At 45.1% G+C, this 23832-nt stretch overlaps 3 protein-coding genes across 3 annotated transcripts in view; 1 reads left to right on the top strand and 2 right to left on the bottom strand.

Moving 5' to 3' along the window:
- Window positions 1-1648: 1648 nt before the first annotated feature.
- nyap2a (neuronal tyrosine-phosphorylated phosphoinositide-3-kinase adaptor 2a) lies at window positions 1649-10981 on the bottom strand. Its single transcript, XM_053321150.1, has 6 exons — window positions 10779-10981; window positions 8759-9060; window positions 5686-6645; window positions 3990-4136; window positions 3781-3893; window positions 1649-1873 (listed from the first exon to the last, which is right to left on the bottom strand). The coding sequence occupies exons 1-6, from the start codon at window positions 10979-10981 to the stop codon at window positions 1649-1651; spliced, it is 1950 nt and encodes a 649-aa protein (XP_053177125.1).
- A 4543-nt stretch (window positions 10982-15524) lies between these two features.
- On the bottom strand, window positions 15525-20211 carry LOC128360090 (uncharacterized). Its single transcript, XM_053320402.1, has 2 exons — window positions 20163-20211; window positions 15525-15967 (listed from the first exon to the last, which is right to left on the bottom strand). The coding sequence occupies exons 1-2, from the start codon at window positions 20209-20211 to the stop codon at window positions 15525-15527; spliced, it is 492 nt and encodes a 163-aa protein (XP_053176377.1).
- A 211-nt stretch (window positions 20212-20422) lies between these two features.
- LOC128360089 (sodium/potassium-transporting ATPase subunit beta-3-like) overlaps window positions 20423-23832 on the top strand; it is a 9794-nt gene continuing 6384 nt past the window's right edge. The window contains exon 1 of the mRNA XM_053320401.1: window positions 20423-20738. Coding sequence (XP_053176376.1) covers window positions 20423-20738 — 316 coding nt within the window. The remainder of the gene's footprint in view (window positions 20739-23832) is intronic.

Below are 23832 nucleotides of genomic sequence, written 5' to 3'. Positions count from 1 at the left end.
TCTGCTCTGTAATCTGTCAATCTGCTCACAATGATCAGATTACACTTCTTAAGATCTCTTGGTGGCATAATGAATACAAAAAGAAATGATGATGATAATGATGATTGACTCCTCTCCAGCTCTGGGCTGTAGATCATAAATCCATATTAACAGTCTTCACTGTAGCTTTGAACCATGTGACTGTTTCAGGTGTTGATGAAGACATCCCCTCACAGTCAGATCGATAGTTGTGCTTCATGACTGTTGGCGGAGTTTAATAAGATCTATGTATATATATGTATATGTATATATATATATATATATATATATATATTAATAAGATCAGACAGAAACTGAACAAGTGCACTTAGTTTGTAACTGCAGACTGAAACCAGCTTCAGCTCCTTATAAACTGAATGTGTGTGTATGCTAATATGTGTTTAGGCTAATTGACATTTAATCATATCCCACAATGCTTTGTTTCAATCTCATATTCCTTTCATTTAATATTATAGTAACGACTTCAATCAATCAGCTCATCCCCTCTGCCACCTAAACCTGGCATTCATGGTGGTTTTCATCCACTGCTCCAAAACTGGAACTCACCATCACACGACACTTTGTGTTTGAAGGTTGTTGTTCTTCAAGTTTTCATGATGTTGATGTGGTTTCAAACATTCTTCAAACAAGTTCATTTGTTTGGAAAAATTAAGTTATTTCCTTTTTTAATGTTGTTTTAGGACTGAGTCGTCAATATGGTGATAAGTAAAGATCTTTTTGTTCCTCTGACATTGTTTCAAACTGTCAAAGCTGTGTTCAGGTGAGTGAAACACAGCTGTTCACCTGTCTCTGTGTCTACAGGACAATGGATGAAACCAACCAAAGCCAAAATCTACTAGTTTTAAAATAGTGCTTTGTCATCATAATAAGAAAAGATCTACTTCAGTTCTCTGAAGAACATAAAAAACACTGACTGTTTCTTGCACACACAGACAAGCATCACAGATTATTTTCAAATATAAAACATGTTGACCTTGTGATTTAGGTCCATTTGTTTCACACCAATGAATTTATAATCATTTTTTCCTCTTTTCACAGCGTCTGCTACACGACTGTCAGATAGAAAAATCTGAGTAGAAAGACGACAGAAAGCTCTGGGATCTGCTACACCTGTACGGCCACGCCACCCTGCGCTCTGATTGGATGGTAGGAGCACACCTGCAGGATTGTAATAATATTTTTCTGCATTGTGACAGCCTGAAAATTAAACTGTCCATCTCTCTGCTGATTTGCTCTGATTTTGTGACAAGGTATCTCAACCTCTGGGTCCGGACCCACTTTGGGTCAATTCCTTTATAGATAAATATAATATATAATATAAATTATAATGCATCACATGACACCCACATCTAAAGAGGTCTTCACTATTTGCTGTTTAGTAACAGTTAATTTATTAATTTAATGGCTTTTTTTCTCTTGTCTGTGAATGCTAACTGCCCTCAGCATTAATGAGGGGGACTTTAATTCAACTTTATTCACTCTGTATTTGATTGAAAGCTGTAATATTGTCCAATGACAGCAGAGAGAACTGGCAGAGAAAAACCTATTTTTAAAATCATGAACAAGCTGTCAGTGTGGCGTGCGTGGCCTGTTGACTGCATCATGTTTTTCAGATAGCGGTGTCCCAGAACACCGTGGTTGATTGCCCGGCAGCAGTGCTGGGTGGGGCTGAATATGGTGGTGGCTGCTTCCTCTTCCAGCTGGGCAGGATGGGCATGCTGTCCTGTTTACAGAGGTTCTTCTCAGGACGCTGGCGAGCTTTGATCTCCCGACACAGAACTCTTTTCTTCTCGATCATCTCCATCATGGTGGTGTCTCCGCAGAGCCACGGCATCTGGAGATGGAGCAAAGTTCATCAACATATCTGCACCTGTCACTCAGTGATCACCTGCCGTGTCTCTGTTTGAAAACCTCACTGAAGGCTAAGCAGCTGGATCTGAGAGGCCTTTATTTCTGAGTAAAGAAGTGTTATTCAGCCTCATTATACTATGCACCTCTAGAAAAACAAGTAGCTGCACCTTGACCTCTTATTGCATCAAAGGGCTTTTTTCTCTCTTTGCTAGTAAAGGCCTAAAGGTTAGAGAAGCAAACTTGTGACTGGGGGGTCGCCACTTAAATCTCCCAGACCAGCAGGATAAATGTGGGTGGGGACAGTGAAGCAGCTCTACTAAGAGCAAGGCCCTTAACCCGCATGGAGCTGCCCATATTAGACTGAGGTTGTACTAGGCAGCTTCCAGGTATGAATGTGTAACTGTGTGAATGTGATCAGGGCTTTCCTGAAAATGAGAGTCAGTGAAAATACTCCTAAATAAATACAGATGAAATAAAAAAAAATTTCCTGTTGGGCACCCCAGTCATAGACTGTGGCTGTGGTGACCCCTGTGGTCCTGCTTGACACCCATGCCTACTGCTATTATTATTATACTATACTATACTATAGAGCCCAGTTCTGTTAAAGGGGATTTTTTCCTGCCTCATCTGTCACCAAGTTTAACTCATGGAGAGATGTTGGGTCTCTGTAAATTAAAAAGTACAGTCTAGACCTGCTCCATGAGAAAAGTGTGTGAAATAACTTGTGGTGTGACTTGGTGCTACATAAAGAAAATTGACTTGACTGCTGACTATTAAAGAAAGGAGAAATAAAGGAGTGAATAAAGGAGTGATTTCAGACACAGCCTGAGGGTTTGGTAAGATTATAGTTTTATTTCATTTGTTATAAAGTGTGAATCACTTTAGAAATTGTTTTAATGTTAGTTTCACATAAGATTAATGTTAGTTTAAAGGTTCTATGTGTAACTTCTGGAAGCTCCTACTCACTGTGACAACACTGGCTGTTAAGTGAGGTAATAACCCCCCCACCCCCCCACCCCCGCCCTTACATGCACACACATGCTGGCTGGTGAGACCCACATCGCTCAACCAAAAAAAAATGTAATCATCCACCTGAACCTGACCCAACCTGCAAGCTGACAACTGTTTACCAACCATGTTCTTTAAAGACTGGAAGGCTCAGTGATTGGGGAGCAACACACTGCTTATTACCATCTATGGACTGCCAATAGAAACAACTAGAAGGTATAAGCTATGTCCTGCTATCATTCTGGAGATTGTTTTCTGGTCCTTCGGTGAGGACATAATTGATGAAGGCAGCTAGCTGTCTCATTAGCTGCAGGGCTAATAGCTGCTCTCTGTTTATCCTGGTAGATATGATTTGAGAGGCATGAAAACATCATGACCCTAACCCTAACCCTAAGTCACATAGAAATCGGTCCGCTGGTTGTTACAGTAACTGAGACAGTCGGAGAAGGTCTCCTTTTTTAAGTTATGTTACAACCAGTTCATTCATTAGAAATGAAAAAGTTATTTCACAATTATTACATATAGGACCTTTTGATGTTAATGTAGTCTTGTTAGTTTCATGCTTGTGTCAGTGATAAAAGTAGGTTAGTATTACATTTAGTATTCAAGTATTAATTTGTTAAATATACAGGATCCGTGTTAGTGTCTGTCAGTGTTAAGAGTTTACAGGGAGAGAAATCACAAAAGTTTACATCAAGCACTTTATACAAAACTGAAATTACAAAAATGTCCTTTTGATTACAGTTCAGATCGAGACATCTGGCCGCCTGTAGTGTTTTTGGTTCTGTTCACTGAAGTCTCTATTTACAATAAAACATAAAACACTTTGGATGTAAATGACAGACAGACAGTAGACAGACGGGTGTTTCACAGGTGTGGTACCTGGCTGAGGACAGGATGGTGCGGCTCGTGCGGCTGACGCTGTGGCGTTCCACCCGGTGAAGGAACTCCTGACGTCGATGCCGAGCGGCCAAGTTTACACACAGACTTTGATTCTGAGGATAAAATGTTTTTTACAACAATCAACACACAGAGATGCTTCAAGTTGTTCACCTGTTACTGTCCTTACTGGGTTAGGGTTAGGGTTAGACGTGTTTCAGACTCACCTCCTCCTCCTCCTCCAGCCAGCATCATGGTCGGGCTAACCGACGACCTCCCCATCCTGCTAGAAACGGGACTTGATTGTCCGTCTCTGTCTCTGTCCTTACTGTCGTGTCTGGGCAGAGACCTGGAGTCCCCTGCAGAGACACAAGAGAACAACAGCGTTACGAGTAACGAGGCAGTAAGATGAAGGGGGATACCTGCTGTGTCGCTACGCACTGATTTTTAGTTTTTACTTTAATATCTGCAGAAATACTTTTCTGGCCTCATCTGGAACTCAAAGGCGTCTCACCTGAGACCCCGCAGTGACAGAGGAAAGTACCGATGCAGTATAATGCAGTAGTGATGCAGTATAATGCAGTAGTGATGCAGTATAATGTAGTAGTGATGCAGTATAATGTAGTACTGATGCAGTATAATGTAGTACTGATGCAGTATAATGTAGTACTGATGCAGTATAATGTAGTACTGATGCAGTATAATGTAGTACTGATGCAGTATAATGCAGTAGTGATGCAGTATAATGCAGTAGTGGTGCAGTATAATGCAGTAGTGATGCAGTATAATGCAGTAGTGATGCAGTATAATGTAGTAGTGATGCAGTATAATGCAGTAGTGATGCAGTATAATGCAGTAGTGATGCAGTATAATGTAGTACTGATGAAGTATAATGCAGTACTGTTGTAGTATAATGCAGTAGTGATGCAGTATAATGTAGTACTGATGCAGTATAATGCAGTAGTGATGCAGTATAATGCAGTAGTGATGCAGTATAATGTAGTACTGATGCAGTATAATGTAGTACTGATGCAGTATAATGCAGTAGTGATGCAGTATAATGTAGTACTGATGCAGTATAATGTAGTACTGATGCAGTATAATGCAGTAGTGATGCAGTATAATGCAGTAGTGATGCAGTATAATGCAGTAGTGATGCAGTATAATGCAGTAGTGATGCAGTATAATGTAGTAGTGATGCAGTATAATGCAGTAGTGATGCAGTATAATGCAGTAGTGATGCAGTATAATGCAGTACTGATGCAGTATAATGCAGTACTGTTGTAGTATAATGTAGTACTGATGCAGTATAATGCAGTAGTGATGCAGTATAATGCAGTAGTGATGCAGTATAATGTAGTACTGATGCAGTATAATGCAGTACTGATGCAGTATAATGCAGTAGTGATGCAGTATAATGTAGTACTGATGCAGTATAATACAGTACTGTTGTAGTATAATGTAGTACTGATGCAGTATAATGCAGTAGTGATGCAGTATAATGTAGTAGTGATGTAGTATAATGTAGTACTGACACAGTATGATGTAGTAGTGATGCAGTACTTAATGTAGTACTGATGTAGTATAATGTAGTACTGACGCAGTACTTAATGCAGTACTGATGCAGTATAACGTAGTACTGACGCAGTACTTAATGCAGTACTGATGCAGTATAAGGTAGTACTGCGTCAGTACTTAATGTAGTACTGCGTCAGTACTTAATGCAGTACTGACGCAGTACTTAATGCAGTACTGATGCAGTATAATGCAGTACTGATGCAGTATAACGTAGTACTGCGTCAGTACTGCATTAAGTACTGATGCAGTATAATGCAGTACTGACGCAGTACTTAATGCAGTACTGACGCAGTACTTAATGCAGTACTGTGATACTGAGTACTTCCTCACCTTCACTCCTCCGGCCTCCGGAGCCTTTCCTGATTCGCCCGGAGGTGAACAGGTTGTTGTGATCGTCCAATGGGCTCGTTGGCGTCTGTGACCTCATCGACACGTTCTGCATGGAGCCGTGGGTGGAGGCGGAGTTACTGAGCTTAGCCCCTCCCTCCTGGGCCCGGTGGGAGGGGGGGCGGGGCATCAGAGTGTCGTAGGGGGGCGGTCTCTTCAGGCTCAGGGGGGTCAGACAGCGACCCATGCTCACCGGAGACGGGCACGCCGATTGGCTGCGAGGATACCCGTGCCCGCTGTGGGCGGAGCCAGACGACTTGTAGAGAGAGGAGGCGAGGGGCGGGGCCGAGGAGCGGCCGGATGATGTAATGGTGTGGGTGGGGGGCAGGTCCCGCTCTCTGCGGTGGGACGCAGAACTCTGCTGGGGTTCGCCCCCCCCTGCTTTGCTGTAGGGAGTGTTCTCCAGCGCTGGTAAGCGGGTGACGTCCAGAGGGGTCAGCGGGGACTCAGGTGAGTGGGGGGAACACTGGACGGGGGCGGGGGGGAAGACGAGCAGTGGGGGGCGGGGGGTCAGGAGGTTGGGAAAGGGGGGCGGAATGTCGCAGGACTCAGGGTCCATGACGCCGTCCTGCAGGAAGTCTTCCAGAACCGGGAACTTCATCTCCTCGTAGACCGCCTCGTTCAGTTCGGCCCCCCCGGAGTCCGGACCCTTCAGCTCCTGCAGGACGTGTCCCACCATCTCGATGTAGACCGGCTCCTCGTCGTCCGTGTCTCTGGACGCGGGACTCTGGCTTTGGGAAGACGCTTTGTCTCGTCGTGAGGAAGATTTCCTGTTGCTGTGGTTACGAATGTAAGACTCATCGAAGGAGGTGCTGAGCTGCGTGTTCGGGTTCCTTTTGGGTTTTGGGGGGGGCATCTTCCTAGAGTCCTCTGAGTATGGACATCGAGCTGAGGACAGACAGACTAAGTTAAAACCTAAACCTTTCCACAACCTGTCCTCAGAGAGTACATGTCTGTCCACAGAGACAACATGTCTGTCCTCAGAGACAACATGTCTGTCCACAGAGATAACATGTCTGTCCTCAGAGACAACATGTCTGACCATGGAGACAACATGTCTGTCCACAGAGATAACATGTCTGTCCTCAGAGACAACATGTCTGTCCTCAGAGACAACATGTCTGTCCACAGAGATAACATGTCTGTCCACAGAGATAACATGTCTGTCCTCAGAGACAACATGTCTGACCATGGAGACAACATGTCTGACCATGGAGACAACATGTCTGTCCACAGAGATAACATGTCTGTCCTCAGAGACAACATGTCTGTCCACAGAGACAACATGTCTGACCATGGAGACAACATGTCTATCCTCAGAGACAACATGTCTGTCCACAGAGATAACATGTCTGTCCTCAGAGACAACATGTCTGACCATGGAGACAACATGTCTGTCCACAGAGATAACATGTCTGTCCTCAGAGACAACATGTCTGACCATGGAGACAACATGTCTGACCATGGAGACAACATGTCTGTCCACAGAGATAACATGTCTGTCCTCAGAGACAACATGTCTGTCCACAGAGATAACATGTCTGTCCTCAGAGACAACATGTCTGACCATGGAGACAACATGTCTATCCTCAGAGACAACATGTCTGTCCATGGAGACAACATGTCTGTCCTCAGAGACAACATGTCTGTCCTCAGAGACAACATGTCTGTCCTCAGAGACAACATGTCTGTCCATGGAGACAACATGTCTGTCCTCAGAGACAACATGTCTGTCCTCAGAGACAACATGTCTGTCCATAGAGACAACATGTCTGTCCATGGAGACAACATGTCTGTCCTCAGAGACAACATGTCTGTCCATGGAGACAACATGTCTATCCTCAGAGACAACATGTCTATCCTCAGAGACAACATGTCTGTCCATGGAGACAACATGTCTGTCCACGGAGATAACATGTCTGTCCTCAGAGACAACATGTCTGTCCTCAGAGATAACATGTCTGTCCACAGAGATAACATGTCTGTCCATGGAGACAACATGTATGTCCTCAGAGACAACATGTCTATCCTCAGAGACAACATGTCTATCCATAGAGACAACATGTCTGTCCATGGAGACAACATGTCTGTCCACATAGACAACATGTCTATCCTCAGAGACAACATGTCTGTCCTCAGACACAACATGTCTGTCCTCAGAGACAACATGTCTATCCACAGAGATAACATGTCTATCCTCAGAGACAACATGTCTGTCCTCAGAGACAACATGTCTGTCCTCGGAGACAACATGTCTGTCCACGGAGATAACATGTCTGTCCATGGAGACAACATGTCTATCCTCAGAGATAACATGTCTGTCCTCAGACACAACATGTCTGTCCACAGAGACAACATGTCTGTCCTCAGAGACAACATGTCTATCCTCAGAGACAACATGTCTGTCCATGGAGACAACATGTCTGTCCTCAGACACAACATGTCTGTCCACAGACACAACATGTCTGTCTTCAGAGACAACATGTCTGTCCTCAGAGACAACATGTCTATCCTCAGAGACAACATGTCTATCCACGGAGACAACATGTCTGTCCATGGAGACAACATGTCTGTCCACATAGACAACATGTCTGTCCTCAGAGACAACATGTCTATCCACGGAGACAACATGTCTGTCCTCAGAGACAACATGTCTGACCATGGAGACAACATGTCTGTCCTCAGAGACAACATGTCTGTCCACAGAGACAACATGTCTATCCTCAGAGACAACATGTCTGTCCATGGAGACAACATGTCTATCCTCAGAGACAACATGTCTGTCCTCAGAGACAACATGTCTGTCCATGGAGACAACATGTCTATCCTCAGAGACAACATGTCTGTCCATGGAGACAACATGTCTATCCTCAGAGACAACATGTCTGTCCAAGGAGACAACATGTCTGTCCTCAGAGACAACATGTCTGTCCATGGAGACAACATGTCTGTCCTCAGAGACAACATGTCCTCTGACTCTGTAGAAGACACATATGAGGACAGTGGTTTTACTCACCTTCAGCCTGTTCTGACATCTCGTTGGATCTGTTGGGGACCGCCGAGCCCCCGTTGACCGTCTCGGAGCTGCTGCTCAGCTTGGTGTTGGGGTCTCTTTTGGGTTTGGGTGGCGGGTGTTTCCGGTTGGGATTGGTGTCGTCGTCTCCGCTGCCCACCGAGTGGAGGGACTGCGAGCGGACAGTGAAGCCTTGGCTGGGCGGAGGGATCCGGTCCTGCGGGGCCGGCATCGTCATGAATCCCATCCTGAAATGTTTCCCGGAGTACGCCCCGTCTGTTGCCCTGGCAACATCTTCACCAATCCTGGACAGACAAATAAATAGTCACGTTCGTTCAATCGTCAACAAATCACAACAGAAAGTCTTTGATTGGATGATACGGGAGGAAGAATATCGATGATGAGTTTTGTAATACATATATATACCTGTATTAGTGTCAACACTTACTTCCTGTTTGTTTCTACAACATTAATAAAACCTGCTGCTCACAATGTTTGAATCCATTTTATCTCATGAAGAAAGAAAAATATTATTTTCTATAAATGTGTTCAGTGATGTTTCAACTGGAGAGAGATATCTGTCCTTCTATCTATATATATACATATATAGAGATATATAGATAGATAGATAGATAGATAGATAGATAGATAGATAGATAGATAGATATGTGTGTAGTGGTAAATAGCAGGTAGCAACCTTTGCTGCATCCTACTTGAGGCTGAGGCGGGAACCAGAGTTTACAGATCAACTACCGGAGATATGTTCAGTCCAGAGGCCATGGGGTCACATACATTACCTGGCCTCTTCTAACCCTTCTGTTCCTCTGTGAATGGACCTGGGTTACATGACTGTTTTAGCTTTGATTCAACAAATGTGTTAAAAACGTATTGAAAGAATCTTCACTATCGTCTTTGAACTGAGCTTATAAAATAAAACAAATAGCCTCACTGTTGGGTTAGGGTTAGGTTAGGTAACCCTAACCCTAACCCAGGTCCATTCACAGAGGAACAGAAGGGTTAGGGTTAGGTTAGGTAACCCTCACCCTGTCAGCGTGAAGTCACGTGTGCGCTGGTCAGGGTTAGGGTTACCTCTGCACACATGAAGCTTTCCTAACTTAATTCAAAAAGAGAAATAGCCGAGAAAGAGAGAGCGAGAGAGAGAGTCCGGTGAGGAGTGATAGTATAATGTAAGCAGATATAAACACAGCTGTGAAGCGCTGCGTACGATCCATAACAGATATAAAACACACGTCACTCCTCAGTACGAAATACAGACATTATTCTACAGTAGATGTTTGTCCGGTCTGAATTCCTCATTTAATATAAAATGCTGCAGTCAGCGACATTTTTCAATGAAACTGGAGCAAAACCAAAGTTTTGCAGTTTTATTAAAAGTTAAGAAGTTTTTATTTAAGTTGTGTTGGAAACATATCTTATATATATAACATATATAACTATAACTATATAACATATTATATTATAAAAGTAGTATTTAATATTTGAATAATGAATTTATACATTGATATTTTAATCTCGTGATACCAGCTATAAACTGTGGCCTGAACCCGCCGGGTCAGGCTGACCTGGTGCGCACACAATGACGTATGACACCCTCACGCCACCGATAGTATAAAGAGTCCGTAGGGGCCTCGGGGCCTCGGGGCTGTTTGTACTGTTTGCTGAGTATCTGCAATAAAGATCTCAGTTGGCTGTTGGACAACTTCTGTTCTCCGTGTCATACTTAAAGATTACTGAAGTTAAGTAATCGTGCTATCGTGCTAATATAGGACCAACTCATGAAATACAGAAATAACCTAAATAAAAGTTTATGTATGGGAATGTTCATGAGACCCTTTTTCTTTTCTTTTCCATATTTTATTTATTTATTTGTAATTCTTCATCCTCCATAAAAAACCTGAGTACAAATGTGGTTGAAATATAAAGTTATATTTAAGTAATATTTTAAATCTTGGTTCAGTTTCACCTTCACAGCGTTTCTATGACGACATTCACACGTTTCTACCTTTTGATGGCTTCTTCTTGCCGTCTCTTCTTCTGGTGTTTCTCCTGCAGGTAGGTCCAGTTGGTCTGGTTGCGGATGCGGTCGCTCTCCCTGGCGATGTCGGACGCGTTCTGGATCACCAGACCGTCGTAGGTTCGAAGGCCGCTGTCCTCCACATACTGGAAAAACCTCCTGAAAGAAGATGCCTCCTCTTGAGACGTCATGACTCCCCAAAGACCTGCGTGGAGGACACAGAGTCAGTGTTACATGCAGATTAAAAACCCTAACCCTAACCCCTAACCCCTAACCCTAACCCTCTAACCCTAACCCCCTAACCCTAACCCTGACCCCCTAACCCTAACCCTAACGCTATTAAATATTATTCTCATAAAAATGAAACTGTTAATATTTGGTTTTAACTTTTTGTCCCTTTTCCTTTTGAACAGACTTGAAACCAGGGTCTGTTTTAGTCTGAGGGTCGATTATAACAGCAGTCTGTGACAGTGAGGAGCTATTAACACGATCCTCAGGTCTGGGGGACTCCAGCCAAAGAACCCCCCCCCCCAAAAAACCAAAGCCCACACCCACTGACATTGGTTGGCCTGTCCTGTCGCAGCGCCCCGATGTTGAGCCCTTAATCACATCACGATTAACGTTAACGCCAACAGCCCTAATATTTATATTATATATATTATATATATTATATTATTATATATATTATATATATTATATATCGATATATATTATATTATATATTATATATATTATATATATTTTATATCGATATATATTCTGCAGTAAAACTAGACTGTGTCCAGTGATTGTTTTATGTGCAGGTTTTTAACAAAAGAGGATAATTATTCTATTTTAGGTGTCTAAAGTCTTTTCTACTCAAGTATCTGTACTTCTATCTATCAGTACAGGATGTGAGGACTTTTGCCACCTCTGACAATTTGCTGTTATCAGATCAATATGTTCCTATCAATGTGTTCCTATCAATGTGTTCCTATCAATATGTTCCTATCAGATCAATATGTTCCTATCAATGTGTTCCAATCAATATGTTCCTATCAATGTGTTCCTATCAATATGTTCCTATCAATGTGTTCCTATCAATGTGTTCCTATCAGATCAATATGTTCCTATCAGATCAATATGTTCCTATCAATGTGTTCCTATCAATATGTTCCTATCAGATCAATATGTTCCTATCAATGTGTTCCAATCAATATGTTCCTATCAATGTGTTCCTATCAATGTGTTCCTATCAATGTGTTCCTATCAATGTGTTCCTATCAGATCAATATGTTCCTATCAGATCAATGTGTTCCTATCAGATCAATGTGTTCCTATCAGATCAATGTGTTCCTATCAGATCAATATGTTCCTATCAATGTGTTCCAATCAATATGTTCCTATCAATATGTTCCTATCAATGTGTTCCTATCAGATCAATATGTTCCTATCAATGTGTTCCTATCAGATCAATATGTTCCTATCAATATGTTCCTATCAATGTGTTCCTATCAATGTGTTCCTATCAGATCAATATGTTCCTATCAATATGTTCCTATCAGATCAATATGTTCCTATCAATATGTTCCTATCAATATGTTCCTATCAGATCAATATGTTCCTATCAATGTGTTCCTATCAGATCAATATGTTCCTATCAATGTGTTCCTATCAATATGTTCCTATCAATGTGTTCCTATCAATATGTTCCTATCAGATCAATATGTTCCTATCAATATGTTCCTATCAATGTGTTCCTATCAATGTGTTCCTATCAGATCAATATGTTCCTATCAATGTGTTCCTATCAGATCAATATGTTCCTATCAATGTGTTCCTATCAATGTGTTCCTATCAGATCAATATGTTCCTATCAATGTGTTCCTATCAGATCAATATGTTCCTATCAATGTGTTCCTATCAATATGTTCCTATCAGATCAATATGTTCCTATCAATGTGTTCCTATCAGATCAATATGTTCCTATCAATGTGTTCCTATCAGATCAATATGTTCCTATCAATATGTTCCTATCAGATCAATATGTTCCTATCAATGTGTTCCTATCAATGTGTTCCTATCAGATCAATATGTTCCTATCAATGTGTTCCTATCAGATCAATATGTTCCTATCAATGTGTTCCTATCAATATGTTCCTATCAGATCAATGTGTTCCTATCAGATCAATATGTTCCTATCAGATCAATATGTTCCTATCAATGTGTTCCTATCAATATGTTCCTATCAATATGTTCCTATCAATGTGTTCCTATCAATGTGTTCCTATCAATATGTTCCTATCAATATGTTCCTATCAATGTGTTCCTATCAATATGTTCCTATCAGATCAATATGTTCCTATCAATATGTTCCTATCAGGTCAATGTGTTCCTATCAATGTGTTTCTAAGCTTTATATTATTTTATATTCTGATCTACAGATTTGATCAATTTAATGTGTGATTGGTTTCAGTTATTGATCGGTATTGATCCTGAGTGGATTGTTGGGCTTTTCTTCCCTACAGCCCCCCCACCCCCTCCCCAACCCCTCCCCAACCTCACTGATGATATAATCTCTGCTCCCCTCCCCCACCTCCTCTCCCAGCATCCAGCTAAAAATGGAACAGGGAGACAGCCAGCCGTTACCTAGCAACAGCAGCATCTCTCACAGGAGCATGATGTCATGCCTGCTGGTCCAAGAGACGGGGGAGGGGGAGGAGGTGATGATGAGTTCTTCAAACCACCAAAATAAAAGCATCCAGATGGCTGAATGTAAAGTTCAGATTAAAGAAAAACATTTGGAGCTTTTAAGGTGAAAATCCCGCTGTTGTTCCTGTAGCGGGACCCTAACCCTAACCCCCCCCACAAGCCAAAAGGACAAATCAACCCAAATCCAAACTCAGGTAACTCCTTTGGATTCTTGTCCCTCATTGGCTTAGAGACACCCGACATCACTTCCCCTTTGCTCTTCCAACCAGGCTGAGGGTTAGGGTCCGAACTGCCATTAGCCGAGAGACCTGTCCTTCCCCCCCCCCCTAGGGTTAGGGTCCGAACCCCCCCCCCCCCCCCCCCCAGCTTTTAGAAGCTTCTTCAGTCCGCTGAAACACTCCTTTGTTTGGGTTCAGGGTTAGGGTTAGGGGGGTCAGGGTTAGGGGGGTCAGGGTTAGGGGGGTCAGGGTTAGGGTTAGGGGGGTCAGGGTTAGGGGGGTTAGGGTTAGGGGGGTCAGGGTTAGGGGGGGTCAGGGTTAGGGTTAGGGGGGTTAGGGGGGTCAGGGTTAGGGGGGTCAGGGTTAGGGTTAGGGGGGTTAGGGTTAGGGGGGTCAGGGTTAGGGATGTGGACTATCAGGACGGCGCTCGCTGGAGGACCGCCACACAGCTCGCATCACGCCACACAGGGTTAGGACTAAGGTTAAAGGTTAAAGGTCAAAGGTCAAAGGTCAAAGGTTAGGGGTTATAATGCTAGTCATGTTGTTAAAGTAACCGCTCAACAATCAGCACACGGACAGATCTCCACTGTGAGCGGAACAGTTCTGTGAGAACCTGACGAAATGGAGAACGTGATGAGAACATGATGGAGAACATGATGAGAACATGATGGAGAACATGATGAGAACGTGATGAGAACATGATGAGAACGTGTTGAGAACGTGATGAGAACATGACGGAGAACATGATGAGAACGTGATGAGAACATGATGAGAACATGATGAGAACGTGATGAGAACATGATGAGAACGTGATGAGAACGTGATGAGAACATGACGGAGAACGTGATGAGAACGTGATGAGAACATGATGAGAACGTGTTGAGAACGTGATGAGAACATGACGGAGAACATGATGAGAACGTGATGAGAACATGATGAGAACGTGATGAGAACGTGATGAGAACATGACGGAGAACGTGATGAGAACATGACGGAGAACATGATGAGAACGTGATGAGAACGTGATGAGAACATGATGAGAACGTGATGAGAACATGATGGAGAACATGATGAGAACATGATGGAGAACATGATGAGAACATGATGGAGAACATGATGAGAACATGATGAGAACATGATGGAGAACATGACGGAGAACATGATGAGAACATGATGAGAACATGACGGAGAACGTGATGAGAACATGACGGAGAACATGATGAGAACGTGATGAGAACGTGATGAGAACGTGATGAGAACGTGATGAGAACGTGATGAGAACATGATGGAGAACGTGATGAGAACATGATGGAGAACATGATGAGAACATGATGGAGAACATGATGAGAACATGATGAGAACATGATGGAGAACATGACGGAGAACATGACGGAGAACATGATGAGAACATGATGAGAACATGACGGAGAACATGACGGAGAACATGATGAGAACATGATGAGAACATGACGGAGAACATGACGGAGAACATGATGAGAACATGATGGAGAACATGATGAGAACATTTATTCCCGTTCTACATTCAGTCCGTGGGTCGGGGGTCAGGTTAAATATAATTTGGCTTTTTTAGTTTTTATCTTCAACCAATTTTTTTTTTCTTGTTAAAACGTCTGTGAAGCTTTGAAGTGATGATGTCACAGGTACAGGTGATGATGTCACAGGTACAGGTGATGATGTCACAGGTACGTCCACAGTTTCTACTCCTGAGTTCAAAATTGACCTTTCAAAATAAGAGTCAGGTAAAGTTAGAGTGAACACACACAAACAGGAAGTGACAACAAATACACACTTACCCGAGGAACTGCTAGGACTCACACTCCCTCCATCCTTCCTTCTGTGTCTCCTTCAGTGTCTCCTTCGGTGCCTCCTTCAGTGCCTCCTTCTGTGTCTCCTTCTGTGCCTCCTTCTGTGCCTCCTTCTGTGCCTCCTTCAGTGTCTCCTTCTGTGCCTCCTTCAGTGTTTCCTTCTGTGCCTCCTTCTGTGTGTCCTTCAGTGTCTCCTTCGGTGCCTCCTTCAGTGCCTCCTTCTGAGTCTCCTTCTGTGTCTCCTTCTGTGCCTCCTTCTGTGCCTCCTTCAGTGTCTCCTTCTGTGCCTCCTTCAGTGTCTCCTTCTGTGCCTCCTTCTGTGTCTCCTTCTGTGCCTCCTTCTGTGTCTCCTTCTGTGTCTCCCTCTGTGTCTCCCTCTGTGTCTCCCTCTGTGTCTCCTTCTGTATCTGCTCCTGTCTCCTCCTGTCTCCTTCAGCCCTTCCTGTGCAGAATCAAAGATGGATGAATGTAGCTGCGGCTCAGAGGAGACGATGACTCGTCTGCAGCGTTAATCCTCGCTGCCTCCTTCCTCCTGCTGTCGTTCTGCTCTCGTCCTTCCTGTCCTGCTGTCTTCCTGTTTTCCTGTCTCGCTGTCTTCTCTCCGTCCTTTCGTTAAATCTCCTCAGAGCGGCAAAAATCCTGGCTGGCTCACACACACACACACACACACTGCTCACACACACACACACTGCTCACACACACACATACTGCTCACACACACACACACAGCTCACACACACACACACACAGCTCACACATACAGCTCACACACACACACACACAGCTCACACACACACACACAGCTCACACAAACATACACAGCTCTCACACACACGCATCCCCGGCGACGATCGCCACAAGAACCGAGAGGCTGAAACCACGGCAACCTGACAGCATCCTCAGCCTGCCGACTCCTCCCACTGCTGAGAGAGAGAGAAGGTTTTTTTTATTGTCAGAAACCTTTATTCACACATTCACACAAAAGAGAAGACATCACAAAATAAACATTTTCATTAAACAACATGGAGGGTTAGGGTTAGGGCTTTCATTCAGCTCTTTTTAATAATGTATATATATATATACACACACATATATATACATATATATATATATTTATCACAATCCAAACATTTCAGCTGAATGTTGAACACAGCCTTCCTTCAGCAGTTTGTTCTTCACTGAGCTTTTCGTCAGCTTTCACCTCCATCAGCACAGGATCACAACTATAACTAAATATAACGTCCTACAGGGTTCGCCACGGCTGACCCACTGGTGCCTCAGTAGTGGGTCAGTGGAGCTGTGATAGTGTTAGGGTTCTCAGGTTAGGGTTAGGGTCAGGGTTAGGGTTCTCAGGTTAGGGTTAGGGTTAGGGTTCTCAGGTTAGGGTTAGGGTTCTCAGGTTAGGGTTAGGGTTCTCAGGTTAGGGTTAGGGTCAGGGTTCTCAGGTTAGATCCAACATGAAGATGAATGACCTATTGATGACCTTTACTGTTGACCCTATGGATGCTGCTGCAGCTCCGTGTTCCTCTAACCCTAACCCTCTGATGGTTGGTTATGTAGGTGCTGTTGTTGTCCAGCAGGGGGCGCTCCATCTGTGGAGGATGTCTAATAAATAAGCTCATTATAATAGTGGGAAGCAGTTTGGGTGTAAATCATGTGACTGGTGTGACAGACCCTAACCCGAACCCTTAACGAAGCATTTAGGGTATTAACCCGAACCCTTAACGAAGCATTTAGGATATTAACCCGAACCCTTAACGAAGCATTTAGGGTATTAACCCGAACCCTTAACGAAGCATTTAGGGTATTAACCCGAACCCTTAACGAAGCATTTAGGGTATTAACCCGAACCCTTAACGAAGCATTTAGGGTATTAACCCGAACCCTTAACGAAGCATTTAGGGTATTAACCCGAACCCTTAACGAAGCATTTAGGGTATTAACCCGAACCCTTAACGAAGCATTTAGGGTATTAACCCGAACCCTTAACGAAGCATTTAGGGTATTAACCCCAACCCTTAACGAAGCATTTAGGGTATTAACCCGAACCCTTAACGAAGCATTTAGGGTATTAACCCGAACCCTTAACGAAGCATTTAGGGTATTAACCCCAACCCTTAACGAAGCATTTAGGGTATTAACCCGAACCCTTAACGAAGCATTTAGGGTATTAACCCGAACCCTTAACGAAGCATTTAGGGTATTAACCCGAACCCTTAACGAAGCATTTAGGGTATTAACCCGAACCCTTAACGAAGCATTTAGGGTATTAACCCGAACCCTTAACGAAGCATTTAGGGTATTAACCCGAACCCTTAACGAAGCATTTAGGGTATTAACCCCAACCCTTAACGAAGCATTTAGGGTATTAACCCGAACCCTTAACGAAGCATTTAGGGTATTAACCCGAACCCTTAACGAAGCATTTAGGGTATTAACCCGAACCCTTAACGAAGCATTTAGGGTATTAACCCGAACCCTTAACGAAGCATTTAGGGTATTAACCCGAACCCTTAACGAAGCATTTAGGGTATTAACCCGAACCCTTAACGAAGCATTTAGGGTATTAACCCCAACCCTTAACGAAGCATTTAGGGTATTAACCCGAACCCTTAACGAAGCATTTAGGGTATTAACCCGAACCCTTAACGAAGCATTTAGGGTATTAACCCCAACCCTTAACGAAGCATTTAGGGTATTAACCCGAACCCTTAACGAAGCATTTAGGGTATTAACCCGAACCCTTAACGAAGCATTTAGGATACATCAACAGGGAATGGGTTAGGGGTTAGGGCCGACCCTGTCTGAGGGTTAGGGGTTAGGGGTTAGTGCGGACCCCTAACCCTGAGAAGAACAACAGGGAGGAGTTGAACAACAGGGAGGAGGAGAACAAGGAGGAGGAGAACAACAGGGAGGAGTTGAACAAGGAGGAGGAGGAGAACAACAGGGAGGAGTTGAACAACAGGGAGGAGGAGAACAAGGAGGAGGAGGAGAACAACAGGGAGGAGGAGAACAACAAGGAGGAGTTGAACAACAGGGAGGAGGAGAACAAGGAGGAGGAGAACAACAGGGAGGAGGAGAACAAGGAGGAGGAGAACAAGGAGGAGGAGGAGAACAACAGGGAGGAGGAGAACAAGGAGGAGGAGAACAACAAGGAGGAGTTGAACAACAGGGAGGAGGAGAACAAGGAGGAGGAGGAGAACAACAGGGAGGAGGAGAACAACAAGGAGGAGGAGAACAACAGGGAGGAGGAGAACAAGGAGGAGGAGAACAACAGGGAGGAGGAGAACAAGGAGGAGGAGAACAAGGAGGAGGAGGAGAACAACAGGGAGGAGGAGAACAAGGAGGAGGAGAACAACAAGGAGGAGTTGAACAACAGGGAGGAGGAGAACAAGGAGGAGGAGGAGAACAACAGGGAGGAGGAGAACAACAAGGAGGAGGAGAACAAGGAAGAGGAGAACAACAGGGAGGAAGAGAACTCCTCTCTCTCTCTCCTCCTCCTCCTCTCTCTCCTCCTCTCCTCCTCCTCCTATCTCTCCTCCTCCTCTCTCTCTCCCTCCTCCCTTTCCACCTCTCTCTCCTCCTCTCTCTCCTCCTCTCCTCTCTCTCCTCCTCTCTCCTCCTCCTCTCTCCTCCTCTCTCTCTCTCCTCCTCCTCCTCTCTCTCCTCCTCTCCTCCTCCTCCTATCTCTCCTCCTCTCCTCTCTCTCCCTCCTCCCTTTCCACCTCTCTCTCCTCCTCTCCTCTCTCTCCCTCCTCCCTTTCCACCTCTCTCTCCTCCTCTCCTCTCTCTCCTCCTCTATCTCCTCCTCTCCTCTATCTCCTCCTCTCTCTCCTGTCTCTCCTCTTCCTCCTCTCCTCCTCTCCTCTCTCTCCTCTTCCTCCCCTCCTCCTCTCCTCTCTCTCCTCCTCCTCTCTCTCCTCCTCTCTCTCTTCCTCTCTTTCCTCTTCCTCCTCTCCTCCTCTCCTCTCTCTCCTCCTCCTCTCTCTCCTCCCTCCTCCTCCTCTCCTCCTCCTCTCCTCTCTCTCCTCCTCCTCCTCTCCTCTTCCTCCTCCTCCTCCTCCTCTCCTCCTCCTCTCCTCCTCCTCTCCTCTCTCTCCTCCTCCTCCTCCTCTCCTCCTCCCCTCCTCCTCTCCTCTCTCTCCTCCTCCTCTCTCTCCTCCCTCCTCCTCCTCTCCTCCTCCTCTCCTCTCTCTCCTCCTCCTCCTCCTCTCCTCCTCCTCTCCTCTCTCTCCTCCTCCTCCTCCTCTCCTCCTCTCTCTCTCTCTCTCTCTCTCCTCCTCCTCCTCCTCTCCTCTCCTCCTCTCCTCTCCTCCTCTCTCTCTCCTCTGTCTCTCCTCCTCTCTCTCCTCCTCCTCCTCTTTCTCCTCACGTGCCTTCCTCCCTCCTTGTGTGTGACATCATCATGACGTTGCTGGCTGTTGTCCAATCAGAGAGAAGCTCAGTGTGATTACATAATGTCACTTTTATTTTAACATTTTTATTCTTTATTTTATTTTATTTTATTTTATTTTATTTTATTTTATTTTATTTTATTTTATTTTATAGATTTGTATTTTATTGTGAGATATTGGAATATGTAAATATTAATTATTAGAATCATACTTTTGATCATTTCATATTTTTTATTACAGTACGGTGGACCCCCAGGGGTCTGTACTGCGCATGCGCATTCTTCTCCAGCATCCTTGTGTGTGTGTGTGACTGTGTGTGTGTGTGTGTTTGTGTGACTGTGTGTGTGTGTGTGTGTGTGTGTGTGTGTATGTGTGACTGTGTGTGTGATGTGTGTGTGTGTGTGTGTGTGTGTGTGTGTGTGTGTGTGGATGGGGTGAGGGGCTTTAACGACTGTTAGTGTTGATTAGCCGGCTCTGTGGCTCTGTCCGCCCGACCTGCCAGCATGTCCAGCCCGCAGGAGGAGAACCAGAAGGAGAACCAGGAGCAGAACCAGGAGGAGAACCAGGAGCAGAAGCAGGAGGAGAACCACGAGCAGACAGAGGAGAATAATACGGGAGTGAAAGAGAATAAAATTGAGCAGAAAGAAGAGAAAACGGAGGAAAAGAAAGAAGAACAGAAGGAGGAGAAGAAGGAGGAGAAGGAGGAGAAGAAGGAGGAGAAGGAGGAGAAGAAGGAGAAGAAGGAGGAGGAATCATGGACGGACTGCATCTACAACCGGAGGACCGGAGAGTTCCTCGGTCGCACCGCCAGCAGCTGGGGTAAGATAGGCGGCCTGCACGCGCGCTCCTGCTCCTAATGCTGCTCACCATATATGCATACATTATATATTATATATAATATATTATATATATATATATATATATATATATATATATATGCATACATTATATATTATATATAATATATATATATGTACACACATACACATACATATATATTATTATATAATATTTTATATATATATACATATATATATACATATATATATATATATATATATATATTATATTAAAGTATATCACAGTATATTGGATCTTTCGATGTCATTAAAGACGAAATAAATAAAATGATGGTCTGAATTTCAGTATAAAAGATAAAATAATAACTAAATATAATAATATAATCGTCTACAAACATTTAACACTTTTGCTTTTTATTTAAGATCAGACATATATATATATATATACACAGTATATATATATATATATATATATATATATATATATATATATATACATACATAATGTAACCTAACCCTAACTATGAGACATGTACAGTGTTTACAGGAACAACAGAAGCAGCAATAACAAATAAACAACAATAATAATATTAGTGATAAAACCGTTACCGGTACCGGTACCGTTACCGTCCTCTAACCCGGGTCGGGTCTCGGGGGGGGCAGCAGCCTAAGCAGGAAGCCCAGACTTCCCTCTCCTCAGCCACTTCGTCCAGCTCTTCCCGGGGGATCCCGAGGCATTCCCAGGCCAGCCGAGAGACACAGTCTCTCCAGCGTGTCCTTGGTCTTCCCCGGGGTCTCCTACCGGTGGGACGGGCCCTGAACGCCTCACCAGGGAGGCGTCCGGGAGGCATCCTGACTAGATGCCCGAGCCTCCTCATCTGGCTCCTCTCAACGCGGAGGAGCAGCGGGTCTACTCCGAGCTCCCTCCGGATAACTGAGCTTCTCACCCTATCTCTAAGGGAGGGCCCAGCCAGCCTACGGAGGAAGCTCATTTCAGCCGCGATCTCGTTCTTTCGCGTGGACATCGTTGCAGTGCCTCTGGATTGGCAGACTGGGGTGGTGGTCCCTCTTTTTAAGAAGGGGGACCGGAGGGTGTGTTCCAACTACAGGGGGATCACACTCCTCAGCCTCCCTGGTAAGGTCTATTCGGGGGTGCTGGAGAGGAGGGTCCGTCGGATAGTCGAATCTCGGATTCAGGAGGAGCAGTGTGGTTTTCGTCCGGGCCGTGGAACTGTGGACCAGCTCTACACCCTCTGCAGGATCCTTGAGGGTGCATGGGGCCCAACCAGTCCACATGTGTTTTGTGGACTTGGAGAAGGCATTCGACCGTGTCCCTCGGGGAGTCCTGTGGGGGGTTGTCAGGGAGTACGGGGGATCGGACCCCCTGATACGGGCCGTCCGTCCCCTGTATGACCGGTGTCAGAGCTTGGTCCACATCGCCGGCAATAAGTCGGACTTGTTTCCAGTGAGAGTTGGACTCCGCCAGGGCTGCCCTTTGTCACCGATCCTGTTCATAATCTTTATGGACAGGATTTCTAGGAGCAGCCAGGGTGTGGAGGGGGTCCGGTTTGGAGACCTCAGGATTGGGTCACTGCTTTTTGCAGATGATGTGGTCCTGTTGGCTTCATCAGACCGTGACCACCAACTCTCACTGGATCGGTTCACCGCCGAGTGTGAAGCGGCCGGGATGAGAATCAGCACCTCCAAATCCGAGTCCATGGTCCTCAGCCGGAAAAGGGAGGAGTGCACTCTCCGGGTCGGGGATGAGATCCTGCCCCAAGTGGAGGAGTTCAAGTACCTCGGGGTCTTGTTCACAGTGAGGGAAGGATGGAGCGTGAGTAGTGACTGAAAGAACCCTAACCCTTCTACCCCCCCGTAGACTGGGGGGGGGGGGGGGGGTACTGGGAGCAGTGCTGGTTTAATGGGAGTACTGGTTGTACTCAGGCTTCTCCATGACGTCATCATCCCCCCCGATGCCGCGCTGGTAGGGGAACTGTAGTGGTCCACTGATGGGCCCACCAGGAGGCCGAGACCAGGACCAGCAGGAACCACGCAGGATGGGTTCGGGTTAAGCTGGACCAGGACCAGCAGGGTTAGGCTGGACCAGGACCAGCAGGGTTAAGCTGGACCAGGACCAGCAGGAACCAGGACCAGCAGGGTTAGGCTGGACCAGGACCAGCAGGGTTAGGCTGGACCAGGACCAGCAGTAACCACGCAGGATGGGTTCGGGTTAAGCTGGACCAGGACCAGCAGGGTTAGGCTGGACCAGGACCAGCAGGGTTAAGCTGGACCAGGACCAACACACCCACACACACACTAACACACTAACACACACCCTAACACACACTAACACACACTAACACACACCCACACACACACTAACACACTAACACACACCCACACACACACTAACACACTAACACACACCCACACACACACTAACACACACTAACACACACACACACACACACACACACACACTAACACACACCCTCACACACACTAATACCCACACACACACTAACACACACACACACTAACACACACCCACACACCCACTAACACACACACACACACACACACACACACTAACACACACACTAACACACACACACACTAACACACTAACACACACCCACACACACACTAACACACACACACACACACACACACACACACACTAACACACACACTAACACACACACACACACACACACACTAACACACACACTAACACACACACACACACTAACACACACCCACACACACACAGTGGTTAAATGACGTCATGCTTGCTTCCGTCAGGTCTCATCCTGCTGATGACGTAATGCTTGCTTCCTTCAGGTCTCATCCTGCTGATGATGTCATGCTTGCTTCCTTCAGGTCTCATCCTGCTGATGACGTAATGCTTGCTTCCTTCAGGTCTCATCCTGCTGATGACGTAATGCTTGCTTCCGTCAGGTCTCATCCTGCTGATGATGTCATGCTTGCTTCCTTCAGGTCTCATCCTGCTGATGACGTAATGCTTGCTTCCTTCAGGTCTCATCCTGCTGATGATGTCATGCTTGCTTCCTTCAGGTCTCATCCTGCTGATGACGTAATGCTTGCTTCCT

Source organism: Scomber japonicus, chromosome 6 (assembly GCF_027409825.1).
Source record: "Scomber japonicus isolate fScoJap1 chromosome 6, fScoJap1.pri, whole genome shotgun sequence".
In the NCBI taxonomy this organism is placed as follows: domain Eukaryota; kingdom Metazoa; phylum Chordata; class Actinopteri; order Scombriformes; family Scombridae; genus Scomber; species Scomber japonicus.
This window is presented reverse-complemented; position numbering and strand designations above follow the sequence as displayed.